Source organism: Bactrocera tryoni, chromosome 2 (genome assembly GCF_016617805.1).
Source record: "Bactrocera tryoni isolate S06 chromosome 2, CSIRO_BtryS06_freeze2, whole genome shotgun sequence".
Taxonomy (NCBI): Eukaryota; Metazoa; Arthropoda; class Insecta; order Diptera; family Tephritidae; genus Bactrocera; species Bactrocera tryoni.
This window is the reverse complement of record NC_052500.1, coordinates 24,614,001-24,636,329: the sequence shown is the minus strand read 5'-3', so window position 1 is coordinate 24,636,329 and position 22,329 is coordinate 24,614,001. Positions and strand designations below refer to the sequence as shown.

The window sequence follows — 22,329 nt, the reverse complement described above, 5'->3', positions numbered from 1 at the left end:
ATTTGTAACAGATATCTCGCATTGCATAATTCCACGTAATGCAGTGCGCTGCGAAAGCAATTCCACTTTGAACTGAAAAACATAATGTTCTTGCCGATTTGCTCCCTCGTAAAGGCCATGCCGACGCACTTAAGCATGCAACACGTTGGGTTTCTTGGGAAAAAATGATTAATTCACCGGTGTGCGTGTGTGTGTTTGTATGAATTGCATACCAACTGACTTTAAAGTAGTGCCACAGCTGTGGCCATTATTTGCCCAGAAATACTTCTATGGCGACTTTTATGGTGGAAGTGAAAAAGGTGTTAACATTCCCCAAGATTGCACGTGCGAGTTCAAAGATAAGTTCTATGGCGGCATTATGCTTGAATCATTTTATTATCGCATATGTTCCTCTATCACTATTACAATAATTTTACTTGTCAGAACATATGCGTTCACATACTTTTGTAAAAATTTCAAATTCCAAAGCAAATTTTTTAATGGATTTATTACCGAGTCGGATTCTTATTTACAGTTTCAGAGCAGCTCATTAAGCACTGTTGATCATACAGTCGAGGAAAAAAAATCTAAAAGAATTTAAAAATCCTTTGATTTTGAAACAAAAATTGACCGACGACTAGAAAAGTGGAGGCAAGTTTTTCTCACATCGGTTATCTTCAGTTCTTTCAGCTGATTTTATTTAAAATTTATTGTCCATATCGAATTTTTGAGTTTTCAGTAACCAAAACTAAATCTGTCGAACAAGTATCTGTCTCAAGTCTACCTTCTGCGATCTCTTTTAGAAACATATCCTAACAATAATTCCCAGTGCCTACTTTTTTCACCAAATATCAACGAAAACATATCGAATCTATGATTAACAATATCAGTTTCGATATTTTTCCGCTGTTATCGTGAATGGTGGAAACTAGACTTAGTACATGACACAATTTTTCTAATTTCTATTCTCTAATAATAAGATCTAATGAATCTAACGGCTTCAACTCAACCATGTGTAGAAGTTCACACAAGTGCGGAAATTTCTCTGAGCGCCATTTACTTGGGAGTGGCCAGAAACAATTCTTACATATGGCTCAAGCAGCTCACGACCTCCGGTCTTATACCAAGTATCTTCTAGGTAGCCAAAAAAGCATCCGGTGTCTACGCCAATAAAGAAAAATAATAATGACACTCACTGAATTTTTTTTAGTACCGAAATTATTTCTTACCCAGTAAAGTAGACCATTAAAGAAACTTGTTGAATAAGTTCGTAATAAAAATTCCATAAATCTATCCGGAACCTAAAATTTCCAAAAAACAAAGTATTAGCAACTTTTTTTGAAAACTGTTACTGTAGTCCGTATTAAGTCTCAGGTTCAAGCTGGGAACTTCGGAGAAATAACTCTAATAAGCCTAAAGGTTCAAGGCTCTAATGTGCGGTATCTAGATGGCGGCTTGCGACTTGATATCAAAACATCAATGTTCTATCCACCATCTGGTTCCAACAGGAGGAACAGCACGTAAAACCATCACTTTATTAAGCTAACATTTGAAAGACGATTCTTATTTAAAATTGTGTTGTGTTAATTGGGCATTTCAATAAATTAAGCTTTAATATGAAATTATGATCTTAAAAACCGAATATGCATATATAGGTGTCGTATGAAAAGTCCTCGGTCTACCATAGTAAAATATATTTTTTTGGCAAAATTCGTATTTTTATTCAACATAGTTCCCTTGAAGCGAGATACACTGATTATAACAACTCTCCAACTTTTCGATACCTTTTATGTACATTTGTCCTTTGCTTTAAAATAGACCTCAGTTTCGGCGATCACCACTTCTTTCGACGAAAATTTCTGCCCAGCCATCATTCTTTTGAGACCTGACAACATGAAATAGTCGATAAAAGTCAGATCTAGAGACTACGGTGGATGCGAAAGATATTCGAAGCCCAATTCATGGATTTTTGCCAAAGATTTTGCTGACTTGCAGCACTATGCATTGCCTTGGTGAAAAAGAACTCCATACTTTTCAATGCGGGCGTATAACGGCGACTTCGTCTCGGATGGTCCAATAAAGCTAAGCAATAGTTGCTATTGATGGCCCTTCATTTTTCAAGGTAGTCAGTAAAAATTATTCCATGTGTTTCCCAAAAAACAAACGGCATAACCTTGCCAACAGACTGTTGAGTTTTTCCTCGATTAGGAGTGGATTCATCGTGTGCAGTCCTCTCGGATGTTCGTCGATTGGACTTCAGTGTGAAATGTTGGAGCCATGTTTCATCCATTGTCGCATATCGATGCAAAAAGTCGTGTTTATTACACTTAAACATCTCCAAAGACTGATATGAAACATCAGCCCCTCGTCGTTTTTGGATAAAAGAGGATTCGCGCGACATCCACTTTGTACAGAGCTTTCTCATACTCAACTATGATATCTTTAGAGTGCCTGTAATCTCGAAGAACTTCACTTTTATGTCGTTCAAAATTTGTTTGTGTACTTTTATGATGTTTTTATCGGTAGTCATCACTTTTAGGCGTCTACTGCGTTCGTTGCTCATTTCACCACGTCTAAACTTAGCATACCAATCGTTGATGGTTGGTTTGACACAGTCGTTGATTTGAGACAGTGTCCGGAAACTCGTCATCAAGCCAAATTTTTGCTTCAACTGTATTTTTCCGCTCAAAAATCTATATTTCTTCAAAACACGAAATTCCTTTTCATCCATTTTTTACACAATAACAAAAGTTGCTTCACTCAAAATGACATAATTCACAAAATAATGACCCGACAGCTGTCAAATTAATACACGCGCCTCCTGAAGGTTAGGGCTAACTAAAAATCATAAGGATTTAATTCTAGTAGCGCCATCTATGTGACTTTTGATTGACTTGTTATTTTTCTTGAGCTGAGACGCTTAGAGTTCTCTTTTAGTTAATTGCTTTTTATGAGAAAACTTTTACAGCCACAACTGAACATATGGAACACTTACCATATGTCCAAATCAAATAATAATAAACCAAATCATAAGATTCAGATCATTGCCTCGAGTCGAAAAATAATTGAGATATTTGGCACGTATGCCAAATATTGGAACGTGATATTTATTAAGTATGTAAACGAAATTTCAGATTGGTTGTAAGTCACCATTAATGATGATCGACATTGAATAAATTTGATGAAATTGATCGTTTTGACGGCGAAATCACGATCACACAGAAATAAATACCGAGCATGTAGATTGAATTCCATTTCAGCTGGTGGGGAATTCCTAATAATTTTGCTTATTTATGAGTAGATAAGGAATTTACATGAATATATATGTGTATAGATGAATCCATATTCATATATATATACATGTACATACATAAAACACATGCATACGTACGTATAACCATATTGACGTGGAATAATTAAAGGGTGTAAATGCTCAAATTGGAGCAATTCAATACCGATTCATTCATACAACGACTGCCGCAGTTGAACAGATGGTCTGATGAGCTATCAATAACACACATTCATAAACGCGTATGTATGTATAATGTAAATTCATTATTGAAAAATATTTTGCAGGATTTCACCAGCGACGTTAATTGAATGAAAAAAGACAATGCCAGCGCAACAGCTGTATCCACACGCCCTTCGACGGCGGCGGCGCAACGCAGAGAATCCAGCGAAAACGCCCGAAAGAGTTAAGAAAAACTTAAATAATGCGAATGTTGTTGGTGATCATCGTCGTCGATGATTATAACGATGACGATAATGATGATCATAATGTTGATTATGATAATGATGATGATGCGTCAACCGTAAGCACGACGGCCAACGCAAATAACACACAATATTCGGCGACGGCGACGACGCTGGCGCTCATACCGGCTCCGGCACTAGCTGTGTATGACGCCGGCAACGATGGACGACGACGACACGATCAGCAGCAAGACTGCTAGCTGCCTGCCAGCTTGCGGCAACACATGCGCCGTTGCGACAGACACGCGAGAACAGCGAGCGAGGCAACAACGCGTACAGCGGATACGGTGGAACGCTTAGCGAAATTCGAAATTTATTAAACAAATTTTCCTACACACAAAATACTACATTTCGAGCGTTCAGATTTTTTACGAAGTGTGTCTGTTGCTTATGGCACTTGACCAAGACTGGGTGACTAACGTATATTAATCGGTATTTTTATTCTGTTGTCGAAAGGATCCAAAAATCGTACGGCCAGCTGTCGGGGCTTGTCAGACGTGTGCAATGAAAGTGAAAAAATAATAGATGTTTTTTTTTGTTTTTTGTGCTGTGAAGATTCTTGCACGCGATGTGAGCAATATAAGTGCGCTATGTGACGGTATGCGAACGCGTCGATCCGCAGATCTGAATGTGCCGGTTCACAGTGCGAATTCGAGCGATCCGCGCAGCTGAATGCAAAACTCGTAAGCAACAACTAAACTGATCGTGCCGATTAAAAATAAATAAAGCAATATTGTGTAGAAAACAAAAAATTAAAAAGATTGTAGAATGCGGTGAACTTCACCTTAACGTGCAATAAATATCCGCACACACACACGCGCACATATAGGAATTTGCATGTGCATCAGCTTTGGCGAGTGAACTTGTTCTGCGTTATTATTATGAGTGAATTGATTGCAAAAAGCACATACGTATGTATATAGTGTTATTGTCGATGTGTTGTTGTAATTATAGTGTGTCTTCGCAACGCACAACGAGTCTGTGACAATCAGGTGGCCAGCACGCGTGGTCAAATTGGCAACGTATGCCGCGGCTATATTTGGATTTCCCACCAACACACGCTGCCACAGTGGCAACTGACGGCCCATTACAAATAGATAAAACAGTTTGAGACTTGCCGAAGATGCCACTTGGTCGCGGTGTCCACGCCGCGTAGACATTTCATAAATAAGTGGGCGTCAAAATGTGCCTTGACGCGTTCTTCGAACTTGGCAACCGACTCGATATCAAAGTGAAAAATTATAATAAATATTTATGTGTGTGAATGTGAAAAGTGCGATGTTCCATAAATAAAAGAGCACCGATAAAGAACAAAAAGGTTGAAAAAAGTAAAAAAAAAAAAAATAGAAAATGAATTTTTTTTTACACGAACGCTTATTAGAATTTTGTGTTTATACAAGAGTGTGGTCCAATTATTATTATAACGAATTATTCCTCAGAATAGTCTTCCGTTGCTCCATTTCTTTTCCTTCGTCCGAAACATGCGCTTTGTCTTTCAAAATAGTCTCCTTTTGCTACAACTTTTTTAATTCGTCCGAAAATACGTTTCCTTGAGACTTTCAATAATTCTCTAGTTGGTCGAAGTAGATTCCAACTTGTGATTCCTAGAAATCAGTGACCGGCCCCCATTCCGGCTGATAATTACAGCTTTCGATTTTTTCGGAGCAAGTTAGGCTGGTTTAGTCCACTGTTTCGCCTGTTCTTTGGTCTCTGGTGAATACAAGTGAATCCAAGCACTCAAACATTGTTGTGGCCGTCAACAAAACATGCATCCACTGGTATAAACCAACGACTAAGAACAGAAGTAAACTTGTGATTCCTAGAAATCAGTGACCATTCCCACTTCCAGTTGATAGTGCAGTTTTCGCTTTTTATGGAGGAAATTCGGCGGGTTAAGTCCTCTGTTTCGACTGTTTCGACTATTCCTTGGTCTCTGGTGAGTACCAGTGGATCCAAATTTTGTCGACGTTGAGAAAATCACTCAAAAACTCCTTCGGTTAACGCTCAGACACTGCTGAGACCGTCGACAAAACATATAATACATCCATTGGTATAAACCAACGACTAAGAACCAGAAGTCAGGTCAAGATAAACAGCTCAGCATTGCGGGAGGATCCCACTTAGACTGTTATGTTCAATCCTGTGTAAAGCCAAAACGAAAATCTCCTGTAGTTGAATATCAGCTATCGACAAAACCGTCCTGGACTTCACAAATCTGCTTAGCTGTTTTGTTTTATATTTCCGTTATTTCGCCCGGATGTTTAAAAGTATGAAATCCGAGGTGTTTTTTCCTTAATCTAGTAAAATGGTAATCGCACTGCATGCATTCCGATTGGACAATGTACAGTTAGAACTCGTACAACCATTTAAAGATTGACCTTGCTGAGAACGAAGAGTTCCCTGACCCTCTTACTATTTTCCCGGGGCCACAAGAACATTAAGACTGCAGAGCTGCTGAATTCCGATCGGGCAGTGTTCAATTAGAACTCCTACAATCATTTATAGATTGACATAACCGAGACGGAAAAGTTCTCTGAACCGCTTACGATTTACCTTAGGCCAGAAGAACCTTACGACTGCACAGCTGCTGGTAGTCAAACACCCCTTTCTGATTCGCGCTCAGAGGCCCAACAGTTCAGTACTGAACCACAAGAAGCCACCGGAGCTCCTACCCGTTCCCATTCCGCAGTTAATGAGACTGAAGTGCCTGTCTTAGCAAACTCATAAAACTTGCAATTTCCTACAATATTGTTGTGGCAGGTTCCCAAATCAGTTTAATCATCAAATAGTTCGATTTTAGAGACTAGAAGTCTTGGAGGAATCTAAAGACTGCACAGCTGCTGGTAGTCGACCAGCGTTTGCCTTTGCTCTGACGACAGAGGCCCAACAGTTCAGTATTGAACCCCAAAATGAGACCGGAGCTCCTAATCGATCTCATTTTGTAGCTGTTGAAACTGAAATACTATCGAGCTGATAAGACTTACAGTTTCCTGCAATACTTTTGCCGCAGGTACATAAACCAGTTTAATCATAAAATAACTCGATGTTGGAGATAAGGAGTCTTGTCTCTCAGTCGGCAAACTCAAGGCTGATATCGCTCTAATGTCACTTTGAAGGAGACTGCACTCCAGAGTTCACGAAACGAAAACCTTCTTCCGCTTGCACTCAAACATTGCTGTAAATTAATCTCACGGTAGCGCTTGCAGGCCGAAATGGCTGTCGAATAATTTAGGAAATATTTGACTCACGGGGTGGGCTGAAATGCCTACCCTCTCAACTATTTACCACACGTTAAGTGGGTAGTCTCTGTCAAAACAAGATAGTGAACTTTTGCCGCGTTATCTTCAGAGGTATCCGCTTCCGCCTGGGGGATACTCATCAAAAATCGGCGTGTAGACGAGTTGGAACCGATTAAACCAACATTTGCTGTGCATTCTTTGATTTCACTGCGAGATTTTCCCTTTCAAAAGCAAGAATTAACCGATTTTGCATTTTGCTCTTCTCTTCCACAAACAAAATAAAACTATGAGTTCGATTCTGGTGAAACTATGTACGTGTACTACACGATTGTAAATTTTTTTAGTGGTAGGGAGGCTAAGTCATAACTGGACCACCCTCGTAGGAATAACGCACATATGGCGCCTGCTTTTTTGTTTATTTTCGCAGCTTTTTCTCTGCCGCTGAATAGTAACAGTTAAATAGATAAAAAAAAATAAGCCCGAACTCCGCTATTTGACATCAAATGAGTGCAAAAAAATATTATTTATAAATTTTTGGTACAAAATATTTCCCAACAAATGTTCACATGTTTGAGTGCTCGAGTCAATAAATCGAAAACAAGTCACACATTTTGCATTATCACCGCTTGTGTCATACTAAACTTGTTCTACTTGTCGTTTATACTCGTATTTATATTCAAATTCATATATACCGATATATTTACGGGGCGTCTACCGCTGCGCATACACCTTTCAAGCCCAGGCGCGCTAGAACAAGTGTTCCAACAGCTACATATGTATATACATAAGTAATGTATGAATAATTATAAGCTCATCTGAATGCGCCATAAACAACTTCCAAATGTTTTGATTATCTAATTGCGTGTGTTTGTCGGCAGCGCGCCGAAGATCCCCAGTGCGTTAATACGAGAGCGCAAAACTCATTAATTGGGTCAATCAGCAGCTTTGCAGGCATTAGCCTACAGTCAGCCAAATAGCTAGCCACACTAGCGATAAAAACTATCCATTTGTATTGCTTAATAGCGTGCTAAACGCAAACTGGACGCAACAACAACAAGAACAACAATAGCAACACTGACAGCTGACGGCTGACAGCGCCTCTGACAAGGCAATTAATAAGGCGAGACTTATGTGTGTACAAACAAAGCAAACGCGTATGCAAATATTAAATGTAGAATAGTAGCCTCTAAAAGTCCACAGAAAGATTGACCGAGCGACCAACCGACCGACTGAACGACCAACCGATCGACCGACGACGTTAGACTGTAGTCATATTTTATAGTAAGTATTAGCCGGTGGTGAGCAGTAGCGCTGCTTCACCAACAGCCAACAACAAAAACGTTAACCAAGTGCTGGTAATTGGTGTTGTTAGACATTACTAAACATTGCCTTAATGGCTGCCACTTAGCAGTATTTAACGGCTGCTGTTCCAGCATCGAGTCTGTATTTTCTCGTCGGCCTAATGGCTTGACCGAAACAAACAGGCCACAAAAGAAAGAAGGCTTTATAAAGTGTATTTTCGAACTGGAAACGCAGTGAAGTGCACGAAATTGATACAAAACAGGCACAACATAACGAGGGCGGTGCGTTAGGTGCTTAGTATACAAGGGTGCGACGAAAATTAATGAAAAAGTTTGAGTTAGTTCTCAATATACACGCTTTTTAGCTCGATGAGTACGTTATCTGAAGGTCTGTAAAGCAGATCTTTATTGCAGTGCTTTCAGCATAGTCGCCTTTTAGCTCGATACTCCGACACTACGGTCTCCAACTTCTGTAAGTCGGTTGAAAAATCCGTTATCTGGAGGTCTGTAAAGTTGATTTCCATGGTAGTGTTCTCAACATAGTCGCCTTTTAGCGCGATAGACCGATACTACGATTCTCCAACTTCTGTACGTCAATTGAAAAGTCCTTTATTTTGGTCTGTAAAGTAGATCTCCATGGTAGTGACAACCTCTAAGTTCGACTCAAATTTCTGTCAAGAGAGTAACTTTTCCATGTATTGAAACAAAACGCAATCGCACCGAGCCAATTCTGGAATAGGGTGGATCGGTAGCCTAGTTCGACCCATTTATCAGTGGCGACGGTGGTTCTGTGAGCCGGTTAGACGCCTTAGTGAAAGAGCACCCTTTTCTTTGCCGATTGAGATAGTATTTTCTGCAAATCGGTATCCAGTCGGACCAATAATTCAGCATAATAGAGCTCTGTGAACCTTTTCTCCGTTTTCTGAAGGTAGTCGATGTAGGTTACTATACAGAGAGTGTCGACCAGCTTTCTGTTTCAGCTTTTCCGTCCAATAATTCATCATAGTAAAGTTCTGGAAACTTTAACCATTTTCTAAAAGTTGTCAATGTAGATTACATTTTATGAATCTCAAAAAGTGGTGATCAGCTCTCAGTTTCAGGTTTCCAGCAGATGAAATAGTCTTCGCTTTCAGTTTCAGTTTTCCCGCTGTTGAGATAGTCCTCACCTTCATTTGACCAAATTCGTTGTGTGAAGTCCATTGCTTCGACTATTTCTTGGTCTTTGACGTGTAACAGTGGATCCAAGCTTAGTCGACGGTCAGGAAGCTACTCAAAACCTTTTTCCAATTGCTTCATAGCCTAGTTATAAAGCCGTCTTTCGGTTGCGCTTGTTTACGGAAGTGCCTGAACGGCCGGCAAGGCTACGTACTTAACGGACAACACTCGTTTATATCTCTCGTATGTAAATTTGAACTCACATCTTAGTATGTGTACATAGCTCATCTATACAGACTGCCCAAAGGAAGTCTAAAACACAAAAAGAAGTACAAACATAGGGACACACAGACCGACAGACTCACACACAAACACACGAATCATTGAACCGGTATAATGTAGTTAATTTTGACATAAAATGTTCTTGGCAAATATTTAATCTGTACGAACTGTATCCATTTAGGCGGCTTATGCACCTAGCGAAGTGAATGGTGTACGTCAAGTGGCAGCTGGAAGGTGTGAAAAAGTGAAAATTCTCAAACCATTAAAAGTGTAAAAAGATAAAAGTGAACGAAACAACAATAAAAACGTACGAAGTAGCGGCAGAAGAGTGCTGCGCGTTCAAACAGTATTTTCCGCATTAGTAATTGCGTGAAACGCCGAGCACAATGCAAAACCTATTGGCTGTTGTTGTAGTGCTAACCTGCCTGGGCGTGCAGATTGCACAGCCATTAGCCACCAGCTACGATGATGAGGCGCGTCGTGGCCTGGAATTATTAGAAAATGAAAATCTAGTGCAGCAGCATCACGTGCGGCATAGAACCGCACATCTGCGCACAGCACACCACAGCCGCCACAGACAGCACGCTGACGTACGTGACGCGGCGAAAAGCGAAAGTGCCGCGGCGGCTGCTGTTGAATCAACGACGCCAGCGTTGCCGGATGATGCAACCGAAAGTATGTACTTACAACGTGGCGCGCACAAACAACAACAACACAAACTACGATTACAAATAGATCTAGATAATCGTCTACAACAAGAGCAACAACAAAAGCATAATGCGCTGCACACGCATGCGCATCATAGGAACGCGCAAAAGTCAAGGACTACGACAACGACGTCCACTACAGAAGCGACGGATAATGACACCGAAGCTGTTGTGGATGCCAGTGAAAAAGAACTGGTTAAGCCGACTTGGCCGCCTACGAAACACAACGAACACACAATTAACGCTGATGAGGCGAACAAAGGCACGCAAAATTATTATCATCAGCCGATAATACGCCAACAACAGCAACTACAACAACTGCAACTACAGCAACTACAACATCAACAGCATCATAAACACCACAAACTGCAGCCAGCGGCCGATTTGAGTCGTACAAGCGCAACGCCGATGACATCTGTACCTCATATAATACAAGCTCCAGCAGCAGCACCACCAGCAGTGGACTTGCCTGTGAAGACGCACAATAATAAACTCGTGCACGCAAGCAGTCAAATTAACGTAGACACTGATAGCAACACTACGAGCGCCGCGTTGCTGCATGCGCATCATTCAACAGTAGGCGGTCTTAAGGAGCGCATAGCGCTTGCCGAAACGCATGGTGCTGGGCTCAGGCTCACGACCGAAAACACGTCCAATGACAAAGACAAGACAAGAGATTATGAGGATGATGATTTGGAGTATTATGATTACAATGCCGATGATGATGAGGCGAACGAGTCGAATGCGGAGCAACAGCCACTTGCTGTGCCCGATATCGGTTATGGCTACGGTTATGACAGTGGCATTGATGGTGGCATTGAAGATGTCGAGTGGCGGCCCGCGCATGTCACAAGCGATTATTTGAGAACGGCACATCATCAGCAATTGCGGCATAATCAAGAGCAATGGCAAGCACAAATGCAATTGCAAAGGCGTCAGCATTGGTACCGCCAAGAGCAACAGCAACAGCAGCAGCAGCAACAACAACAACAATATGAAATCGAACACTCGCGGGTGGCACGCGATCATCATCGCGTACAATCGGAGGAGTTGCACAACAATCATTTGGCATATGACACGAGCGCGGATGATGTAAGTCGAAGTTAAGTTTAAGCAATGCAATAAAATGGTGCTTTTTATTGGAATGCCGTCACGACATTCACTTTAAGCCTACTTAGATCCATTGAGGGGGTTCAAAGCAAATCGTTGTGCATACTTTGTGCCCACACGAAGTATTAAAGTGTTTTTAGCATGGACATGTGTATAAAAGTTAGAAGGGAGCAGACATAAGTAGCTATTTTTAAATCGCCTTAGTGAAATGCCTTGCGGTGAGTTAAATTTTATGTAAAGCACCACAGCTTACAACTTGTAGGAAATGTAAGCTCAACGGGTCAGTCGACTATCCTTTCTTCTTAAAGGTGACTGCTACTTTTGCAAGACGAGGCAGTATGAGCTGTCATTTGTCAGATTTTAGTCTGAAGTATAGCAGTCTAGTAGTGGGTTCAATAGGAAATATACGAGGTGTGTTCAGAAAATAAAGTGAAGTTTAAAATTTTGCGGGTCTGGAGAGTCCTAATGGTTTTTATTATGTTGATATAATCGCAAACGTCCAAAACAGGTCTATGAGTGGCTTATTGGCCTACCAGATTAAGCTAACCTAACTTATGTTGATATAATTTCCATTGCGGTACGATAACATTTTCTGTTGTATTCCTTGCTTACTTTTTCTACAGCGGCTGCTAAGGTTATACGTGTTTTTATGAGCTTGACGATTTTCGTTTATTAAAAGCACATACTCTTCGTTGCTTGTTCCTGAATTCTTGGGCAAAATGAATACTGTAACGAGGCCTCCATATGCGCCAGACACGACTCTGTTGACTCCGTCGATATCTACCATCCGACAAGCCGCCTCTTGGGGAGACAAGAACGTGTGCAAAATTTTAGATTGATATCTTAAAAACTCAGTGACTAATTCGCGTATATACAGACAGACAGTCAGAAAGAGATAACATGGGAAAAGGATTCAGCTCTGCTGATCATTGATCATATCTCCGACGTTTCCTTCTGGGAGAGTGCCAACTTAGTGGCACGATTAAAATACTTTTCTCAGGGTATAAAAATATATTCATAAATCATTAAAGTTTGCTATTTTAATTACATTTTAATTATACCAATTTAATGCATTTATACCAGTTGTTTGTTCTATTCGCATCCTCTAAGTTTCTAGTTCTGTAAACAAGCATGTTGTCAGACTATTTTGTCGTTACTTGAGAGCGAAACAGCAAATCTTGTTCTGGGTGTATACAAGTACTATACACTTAAACAATAAAGTAAATAATGTGTGGGGCTATATTTTTTTTCTAGGGCAGTTCCCTGCTCTCATGCTTGAGACCTCCTCTAACTTATTGAAAAATTTATGTGTGATAAGGAAAAGAAAGATATTCAATACAAGAAGAGATCCCTCGTTAAAGTTGGTATATCTATTTGCTTATGAAAGTATATATACTACATACATATATATTATACCACATTTTGTTCAAGTCGCCAAAAATCTATAAAGGTTATAGATAAAGAGTAAAGTTAAAGTAAAGTTTTACATATCTGAACAACTTATTTTGCACTTGCTTATTATAAAAAATAATTTCAAAAAATTAGTAAGTTTAGTTTTGATAATTTTATGAAACTGGATTTAAGTGTGTCAGACGCAGAAAGGCTATGTTTTCGAATTGAGAAAAAACTACTGTATCAATTACAGTTGAGCTTCCCTAACTTGATTCACCAAAATCCACAAAAAAACTTCGAGTTACGGAAGGAAATTTGTATGAAACTTTACTTCTATTGTCAATTCGAGAGTTCGAGTTTTGGGGAAATTCAGGTTATAGAAGTATGAATTATCGAAGTTCAACTGTATTTTAAAGTTATAGGGGTATATTTAGATATACTTCAAGGTCCCATAGTAAGAAAAAAATTACAATTTTTCGTTTTATATGTGATCTGCTGTAGTGATTCCAGCCTTCTCCTTGAATGAAACCCAAAAAATTTCTTTACTAGGAGGGATTGTCCGTTCATTGACCTAAAATAAAATTTAATTTACACACAAAATATCGGTGGCTGAAAAGTTAAAAGTCAATTTTTGATCGGATCAACAAAGAACTAAGTACGTAGTATATACAGAACATACAGAGCATATTTGAAAGATTTAGTTTTGAAAGGAAAAAACAACGTGCTTTAAAATAAACTGATTGAGCTGATTTAACTGGCTGCACTTAAGAATCATCTTGATATCTTCTTTAATCTAACATCTATTATAAGAAAAAATTGCATTGGGTTCGAGGACATAATGATATTCCTAACAGCTGTAGAGCAGAAAAGCTAGCCCGAGCAGGCTTTCTACTATTAGACTCCGATAAAGAAGGAATATATGTTTCTGCCTGTAGCCTTGACGATGTCTCGAAACATATAAACTTTTTGAATTGATGAACTTCATTTGGAGTTCAGGGTGATTCAGAGGACATAATAGAGTGAGTAGCGAGCAGTCCCCTGTTGCTATCAGTGTCTACGTTAGGGGTTAACATGGGTTTCCTCGGGTAAAAAACAATATTTTTTCAACAATTTTTTTCTCATATAAAAAATGAAATATTTTATTGTCAAAACATACACAAATAACAAAGAAACTCTGAAATTTTTGCATAAGTTCTTACACGATCATCTAAAGTGAAAAAATACGTGTTTTAATTAAAACCTTAACTTAAAACTTAGACGAAGGAAAAAAACTGAAAAACTGGCAGATATTTTTACAAAAAAAGAATTAAAGTTTCAGTAAAAATTTCGCGACTTTTTTTCAAATAAATGTAATCGAAAAAAAATCCATCGACCAAGTCCTTATGAATTGTATCTCAAAGGTCTGTATAAAATTTCATGAAGATCGGTGTAGTAGTTCTCGAGAAATCTTGCCAACCGACTTCAAATATACAGTTTCGAGAAAAATTTGTTGAAAAACGGCGCACTTAACCTAGCTAGACTCGAGCGCATAAGCTCTCAAGGCTGTATTTCCGAAACTATTAATCGAATTAACTTGAAAACTTAGAACAATATTCTAGAGGTTATGTAATATTTAATAAGATAATAAGAAAATCGATTTTTTGAAACCCGTAAACCCATGTAACTCCTTAATTAGAGTGAGTGGAATTTTGTTCTGGTGGTTTCAGAATGAACCACCTAAAATCCTCGGTCGTACTTACTTACCTAAGAAGGCAGTAACAGAAAAACTATTTCAGTTATCGATTTATTTTAGCATGTTATTTTTAAAAGAATAGCTATAGAAATTTTAAAATAATCGGTTTATTTAATTTTCATACTAGGTGTGCGCTTTGTATTGAGATTTCAAATCGAAAGTAGTAGTTCGTTTACTGCCCTTTTATAATTCTAGTTCCAGCGGCAGTCGAAGTACTGACTATTAAATAAATACTATGTTTACAGTGTCAAGAAGTCTGTACCTTTGCAACGCTGCGACATACATACATATACATATATGTATGTATGTACGTAATAAAAGTTTTCACACATTCATGCGATTTCTTTTGTACACAAGCAATATAAATGTCTGTAAGTATGCACATTTAGATACGAATGCCTTTGAATGACGAGGCTATTCTATTCTATGCCAAATGCTTAAAATGCTTCCCACGCTAATTTCTGCACATGTTTTCGCATATATTTTCGCATTATCACTGTTATTATCAGTATTTTTAATTTTCATAAGTGCCATCGTTGGCCCAAACAAAAGTCTTGTTTATGCCACGCCAGAGCATTGTTGGAATGTATTAAGAACGGCGCGAACGAGGAACGACGAACGCGTAGGTGTTGCGCGCTAGTGGGCTGTGACAGGCGGTGTGAAAAGACAGATACTGTGGCTTTTAGCAAAATTGCGCGAATGCGGCCATTTCTACTCAAGCGCAGAGGTGTCTAATAAGTGCGTTCGCAAACATTAGGGTCTGCCATATTCTGTGTGTAAATTATATTTGGCTGTCATTAATTGAGAAATCAGTTGGTGTAAAGAGTTAAGGCAGCTTCATTTTTCTTCTAAGATAGATATAATGATGTGGCAATATGCTAAGCCGCAATAGAAAACCCCGCTGAATGCAAAAAATTGGCTTATGAAAAATTCACTTTTGGGGCGTACCCAAATACCCATGCTTAAATAATCTGGTAAAAGTCGACAACGTCGTGTCCTCTCTTTCCTCTTTTAAATGTCAGGCCTCTAGTATTTTTCCTAGTTCACCTTAGTATATCATACATACGTGATACATGAACAGACTGAAGTATGAATTTCGATTTTTTACCCCATTTTAAGTTTAAACAAAAATTAAACGAAGTAAGCCGATTAAGGAAGCAGTAGATTTCCTGCTGCGGAGTGCATCTTGCTTCAGAGCAGTGACCATCCACTTAGATAGCAGAGCAACAATATTAACCTTCAACTCATTGACAGTATGGGAACGAGAGCTAAACCTCGCTATCAATAGCATCGAATGTATTTGTGATAAGACTGGAGTGGGTTCCACGCCACAGCGCAATCGCAGGAAACTGCAAAGCTGATGAGCTAGCAAGATAAGGCACCCAAGAACCGCTATCGGTAGAATGGGAGCTGGTCGGAAGCCCTATATCCGCTTATGTTCTACTACTAGATAGCTGGGCTTCGAGGAAGCTTGGTCAGGCTGTCGCAAAAGCCTTCTGGCTCAAGGTCGATCGCAAGAGATCTAGTGATCTCTTTGCCCTCAGTAAGGATAGATTCACCCTAGTTTTGGAGCTTTTAACGGGTCATTACCCTATTGGCGTCCACGCAATAAGGCTGGGAATCCAACTAGACGCTATCTGTGGAAGCTATATCGATGAAGATGAGGTGAACACAGCTCAACACTTCCTTCTTGATTGTCCCAAGTTAGAGAGGTCAAGACTTAAACACTTGGGAGCAGCGCACACCTTTAGATATCCCTCCAAGTTGGCAGGAATGGAAACTGGAATCGACTACTAAGCGTTTTGCTAATTTATAAGTTCGAACACAGGAGTTCTCCTTCCCTATGACCTCAAAAAGGACTATATCTACCACCATGTGCGATCTTTGATCAGCCATCTAACCTAACCTTAGGAAAATTTTTTACATATGAAAAGTATAGCTTCAGAGCAACCGAGGTTCACGTTTCTCTTGTTGTTTTTTTTTGGTAACAGTAAAAGTCTATCTTTTCTCTTGATACTTTCCACAAAACATCACCTGATCAGAACAGATGTTTCTTAAATGTAAGGTGTTGGTTGGACTCGCCTCACTCACAACAAAGTCTCATATTACACTAAAAACTCATGTAACAGTACCAATAATTGCTTTAAAGATGTCAAGCGTATATATGTATGTATATATGTATGCTACAGTTACAGTTATGCACCTATAAGGGCAATATCCTTATAAGTAACAACAGGTTGGTTGTGCAATTTTCTTTTTGAAGATGCTGGCTTGACTTGCACTTAAGTACATACATACATACTTACGCACTTACAGACTCATCAAGTATATATGTATATGCTATGTATGTGTGTGTTCGCAGCCTTTCTCCGACGCTTGGCATTTCGGAATTACCGACCTAGAATCTCAATAAGTCCTAAAATTGCCCTATTGTGTTTCATCATCATTGCTACAACAACGAAACCAACAAAAGTAACAACAGCAACTACAACAATCAGAAAAGCCAGCGCCTATTGCAGCTACGGATGTGCATACAAACATAAGTACACATGAGTGTGTGTATAAAAAGAATTGCAGCCAAAGAATGCCGTCGATTTTTGTTCATTGCTGTGGCAAATCAGCTTGTTGCAATCTTCGCAATTTACAATGTTAATTGCTGTCGCGCACTTTGCTGCACTTTCCCAACTACGCTGCACTACTACTCGGGCGGGCGTCCATCAGTTACATACGTCGCCGCGTCCTCGTCATGCAGCGCCGCCAACCGGAATTTTGTGCCGTTGACGTTCGCCTGAGTGTCTACAGCAATTACGGCGGTGCGTTGTGGCCCCGTTTCGGTGGCCGTATGGTAAAAGCATTAAGCGCTGCAGCAAAAGTGAAACCAAGCAAAGTGTCCAGTCGGCAAGCTGCTTCACAACACACAATCGCACTACATACTATGGATATAGATAAATCTGTAAGTGTGCGTGTGTGTGTGTGTTGGCTCATATCAAATTGCCGCTGTGGTCCATGTTTAACACAGCTGATTGCATCCTATTATGAGTTACATCAGCCTGCAACATAGAATTTACTCGATTCTAGGTGATATTTAGGGACTCGCTACTGATTATTATCAAACTTGTTTTGCCCACCAGCCAGCAAATTTGTTGGAAAAGGCGGCGCCAAAATGATTGAGCAAGACTAAGGTGCTACAATTAACTACTTGGACTAATGACTTGCATGGATATATGCGATGCTGGTGGGTCGGCATTCACAAATGTGTGTATATGTATATGTAGGTATGTGTATACGTATGCGTTATATATACAGTGTTGCCCAACATTTCTTGTAACGAATTGCTACACTGTCGAGTAAAATGTAAGAAGTTAACAATATTGCAGTTTTTATATAATTCGTAAAAGCCACATGTATCGTAATCGGGAGGTATGGATATATATGGCATATACGAGATGAGCTGAATTCCACATGACTATCTGATGGTCCAACAGTTACATCAGCAAAAACAAGGTTATAGCCGAGTTTACAACAGCGTGCCAGTCGTTCTTCCTTTACGCGGTTTGGCGGCAACTGGAGATTCCAAATGTAGCCAGGTCCTTCTACACCTGATCTCTCCAGCGGCGTGAAGGTCTTCCACTTCCTCTGCTTCTACCGGCGGGTTCTGAATCGAAAACCCTCAAAGCTGAACATTCTGACAACAATGACCTTCCTAGCGTATCCGCTGTCACTTGATTCGCTGAACTAAGTTTGTCAATCTCGCCGTATAACTCGTACAGCTCATCGTTCCATCAACCGCGGTATTCGAGGTTGCCAATGAACAAAGGACGATAAATCTACTGCAGAACATTTCTCTCGAAAGCTCATAACGTCGACTCATCAGCTGTTGTCATCGTCCATGACTCTGCACCATATAGAAGGACGGGGATGACGAGTGACTTGTAGATAGTTTGGTATTTCTTCGTCGAGAGAGTACTTTACTTCTCAATTGCTTAGCCAGTCCGAAGCAGCACCTGTTAACAAGAGTTATTCTGAGTTGGATCTCGAAACTGACGTTGCTGTTGATGTTAATGCAGGTTCCGAGATAGAGAAACTTATCTACAACTTCGAAGTTATGACTGTCAACAATGACGTAGAGCTAAGTCGCGCGTGCGACAACTGTTTGTTTGATGACAGGAGATATTTCATCTTGCCTTCGTTCACTACCAGGCCTATTTGTTTCACTTCTTTATCCAATCTGTAGAAAACAGAACTAACGGTGCGGCTGCAAACATTTTATACTCTCGCAAGGTATAGTAATATACCGGATTTTTATAAGTTATTTGGGATCTAAGGCAGGTATTGATCCGATTTCACTTATTTTTGGCACAATGGCATGCTGTTACCACAAAAATATGCTCCCCGAATTTCAATACTAAAACTCGTAAACTAATATGCTCTCTAAAATATTAGCCATATACGAGTACACTGGAGTTTACCTACATAGTATTTGGTGTCTGGGACAATGAAACGTCATAGTCCGATTTCTACATTGAGTGTTAGGCTAAATACCTTGAGGACACCATTTATGAAAGTTTTAGCCTAATTACTTCATTGATGTTTAATTTGTACAATGTAAAGTGAATGAATAAGATGGAACTTAAAAATTGGTTATACGGGAATTAGGCGTGGTTGTTAACTGATTCCGTTCATTTCAATAATATGAAATAGAAATTATAGGATAACCTCACACACCAAATTTGATTGAAATTGGTTAAGTAATTCCTGAGATATAGGATTTCACCTAAAAGTGGGCGGTGTCACGCCTATTATCCAATTTGTACACCGGCGGTCATAAAACCCTTCCCTTCTTTATATTAGGTATATGGGGGCTTCAACCCTTTTTTGATACACAGAGTAAATATTATCAGAAAACGATTCTCTCTGAGTTTCAATTGTATTTCTCACACTTTGACCGAAATTTTCGGTCAAAAGTCAACTATATATACTGAGCTCCATATTTTTGAGCTCCACTTAGGAACTTAAAACAGTTTTAGTTAGATTTGGTCATGAGCTGGCATACTTTATTGGAATTATGCGTGCAAAATTTTATCCGGTTCTATTAATTACTTCTTCATTTGTATACAGGAACGTGAAAGAATCAAGTGAATTTAACTTTGTGTTATATGGGAATTAGGCGTGGTTGTTGTTAGATTTTGCCCATTTTCACACTGTGATATGAGAATATACGAATAATCGGTCGCGTCCTGAGATATGGGGTGTCACGAAAAAGTGGGCTGTGCCATGCCCATTGTTCAGTTTTCGACCCGGCTCCAATAAAGACTTCCCACACCATCTCGGATACCAAATTTGAGTTTTATACCTTAATTTAGTCCTTATTTATGGAACGTTATTGGTTTTCGGTTAATGGCGGCTTGTGGTCGAAATTTTTTTTGTACCAAGGAACCTGCATAAAATGTTTCATCGAGATATTTCAATTTTTACTCAAGTTACCGCTTGCACGGACGGACAGACAGACAGTCAATCGGGTTTCAACTTTCTTCGTCATGTTGATCATTTATATATATAAGTATATAACCCTATATCTATCTTGCTTAGTTTTAGGTGATTCGTGCAACCGTTAGGTGAACAAAACTATAATACTCTGTAGCAACTGGTTACAATAGTATAAAAACAGGCCGGCATTGATTGCCGAAACTGTTATAAAAACAGACAGATCAAACTCAAATCCTAGTATAGAGAACTTTTAATTTGATAAGGTATCGTGACAAAATTTGGTATATATTGTTATCATAGATGTTACTGTAATCCCCGAATATATAGCTACTTTCGATTCGTCAAGCTTTGCAGTGTGGTGAATCGAACATAAAACTGGTATAAATGCCGATATAAAATAGATAAAAAGCAAGCGTTTTTGGTGATAACTACATCACTGTACTCTGATAACTTCCAATTCCTGTTCAAACTCGTTGTAAGCGAGCAATATTCAAGATCGCCAAATAGAGAGCAGATAAGTGGCGAATCGAAGACGGTCACTTTTCTTTTCTATTTAAAAGCGGAGCCAAAAATTCCGCTGACAAATTTTATTACTTTAATGACCTTATGTAATTATACAATGATACAGCGGACATTTTCAAAAAGCCTACATGTGTGTGTATGCATGTAACATGAACCCACCGAAATACATATATATACAAGTATATGTTTATGCATAAATTTACGAACGTATCAATATCAAAGTGTTAATAAAAGCTCATTAAATCAATGAAAGGCCTAATTAAGAGATTTATGGAAAACCATACGTTACACGTTATATCATGTGCCATGGTCCCATGTGTAGCATATCGTTGAAATTTAACGCGTTGAAGACAAACCAAATTATAATCAATTTAAGAAGGAAATGATTACGATTTTTTTATTGATTTTCAATTGGGTATTTACTGGTAGCTGCGCTGCAATGAAGAGCCAATACACGCTTTATGACTTTCATTTCAGGCCTCGTTCATGGCTTGGAGTATGGAAGAAAGTCGAGTGGCGCATTATTTTATAACACATAACAATTTTGAAATCGTATACTTGTTTATATAAATGGAAAATTTGGTATTTTAACAATTGTATTGTAGTTATGGACGTAAAAATCTTAAACCAAGTATGTCTCAAAACGGTCACAATTTTCAGTTAGCGGCATTTTACGTAAAAGTTCGAAAAAATAAAACAAGAAGCACTTTATTTAAATAAACTACTATTATTTATAAAACAACTTCACAAATAAATTCATATTCAATATTTTATAAGATTTTACCACAAACCGATCACAAATAAAGTTCGTTTTTTAATTTATAATCCTCTTTCTCGGCTTTATTTTGCAGGAATATGCTGATGATGAACCTGACAGAGGCTCCAGAGAGAGAGAAGATATATCAAAAACAAAATTTGAGACCTTGGGTACCCCAGAAGCTGTGCAAAAGGAGCACAATGCATATGTGCAAAGTCAAAGTAAGTATGAAACGCTAAAAAAGAAGTATACGCTGAGTAAATAAAATTTATAATACTTGACAAAAATTGAGAGAAAGATAATCTTTGAAAATTCTTATGAAAATTCGTAACCAAAGAACTGTTTATGTGACGTTTTTGAACGACGATTGTGAACGTCGGGTCCCTATCTACACATAATTTTCTTCAAACTTGCCCATTTCCTCTGTGATTAGTTCTAACGTTCTACTGTTTGGGTGCAGTCACTATATACTATGTACATTAGGGTGTTTTTTTTTTTTGAACTATTAAGTTTTTTCAGTCCCGTCACGAAATTTCCTTGGAAATACCCTAAAAAAAATTCCGTGAAAATTTTAGCCCTTAATATTAACATTAAGAACTGGACCAAGGCCTATAAAAATTTTCCATAAAAAATACACTACAATCGTGAGTTTTTATCTTTAAATTCCTACAGATCAGAGGTATTTTAAGGCATCGCTTTGATTTTAGACGCACATTTCTCACAATTGTTCACTCTACAAAAGTGCCCAGTGCAACAAAGACGTAACTCACACCGGCGAGGTAGTACGGGGCTCTAAACCCGATTTTTCCAAGAATTTCGCATTTTTTTGTATATATCTCGTAAATGACAGGAGCTATAGAAAGAATTTACACGACAAATTTGTAGGAAATTTTATTTGCTATAAGAAAGGTTC

General features: G+C 38.9%; 1 protein-coding gene across 4 annotated transcripts in view; it reads left to right on the top strand.

Annotated features, from left to right (window-relative positions):
- The first annotated feature begins 3,990 nt into the window (after positions 1 to 3,990).
- The window catches only part of LOC120768950, a 38,929-nt gene continuing 20,590 nt past the window's right edge, over positions 3,991 to 22,329 (top strand). The window contains exons 1-3 of one of the 4 annotated variants that reach the window (XM_040095738.1): positions 3,991 to 4,415; positions 9,891 to 11,508; positions 21,511 to 21,637. In XM_040095738.1, the coding sequence (XP_039951672.1) occupies positions 10,096 to 11,508; positions 21,511 to 21,637 (1,540 nt within the window). In that variant the 5' untranslated portion in view covers positions 3,991 to 4,415; positions 9,891 to 10,095. Of the gene's footprint in view, positions 5,051 to 5,551; positions 5,669 to 9,890; positions 11,509 to 21,510; positions 21,638 to 22,329 lie in introns of those variants that run through there. The other 3 variants (XM_040095737.1, XM_040095736.1, XM_040095739.1) reach the window with 3 other exon arrangements.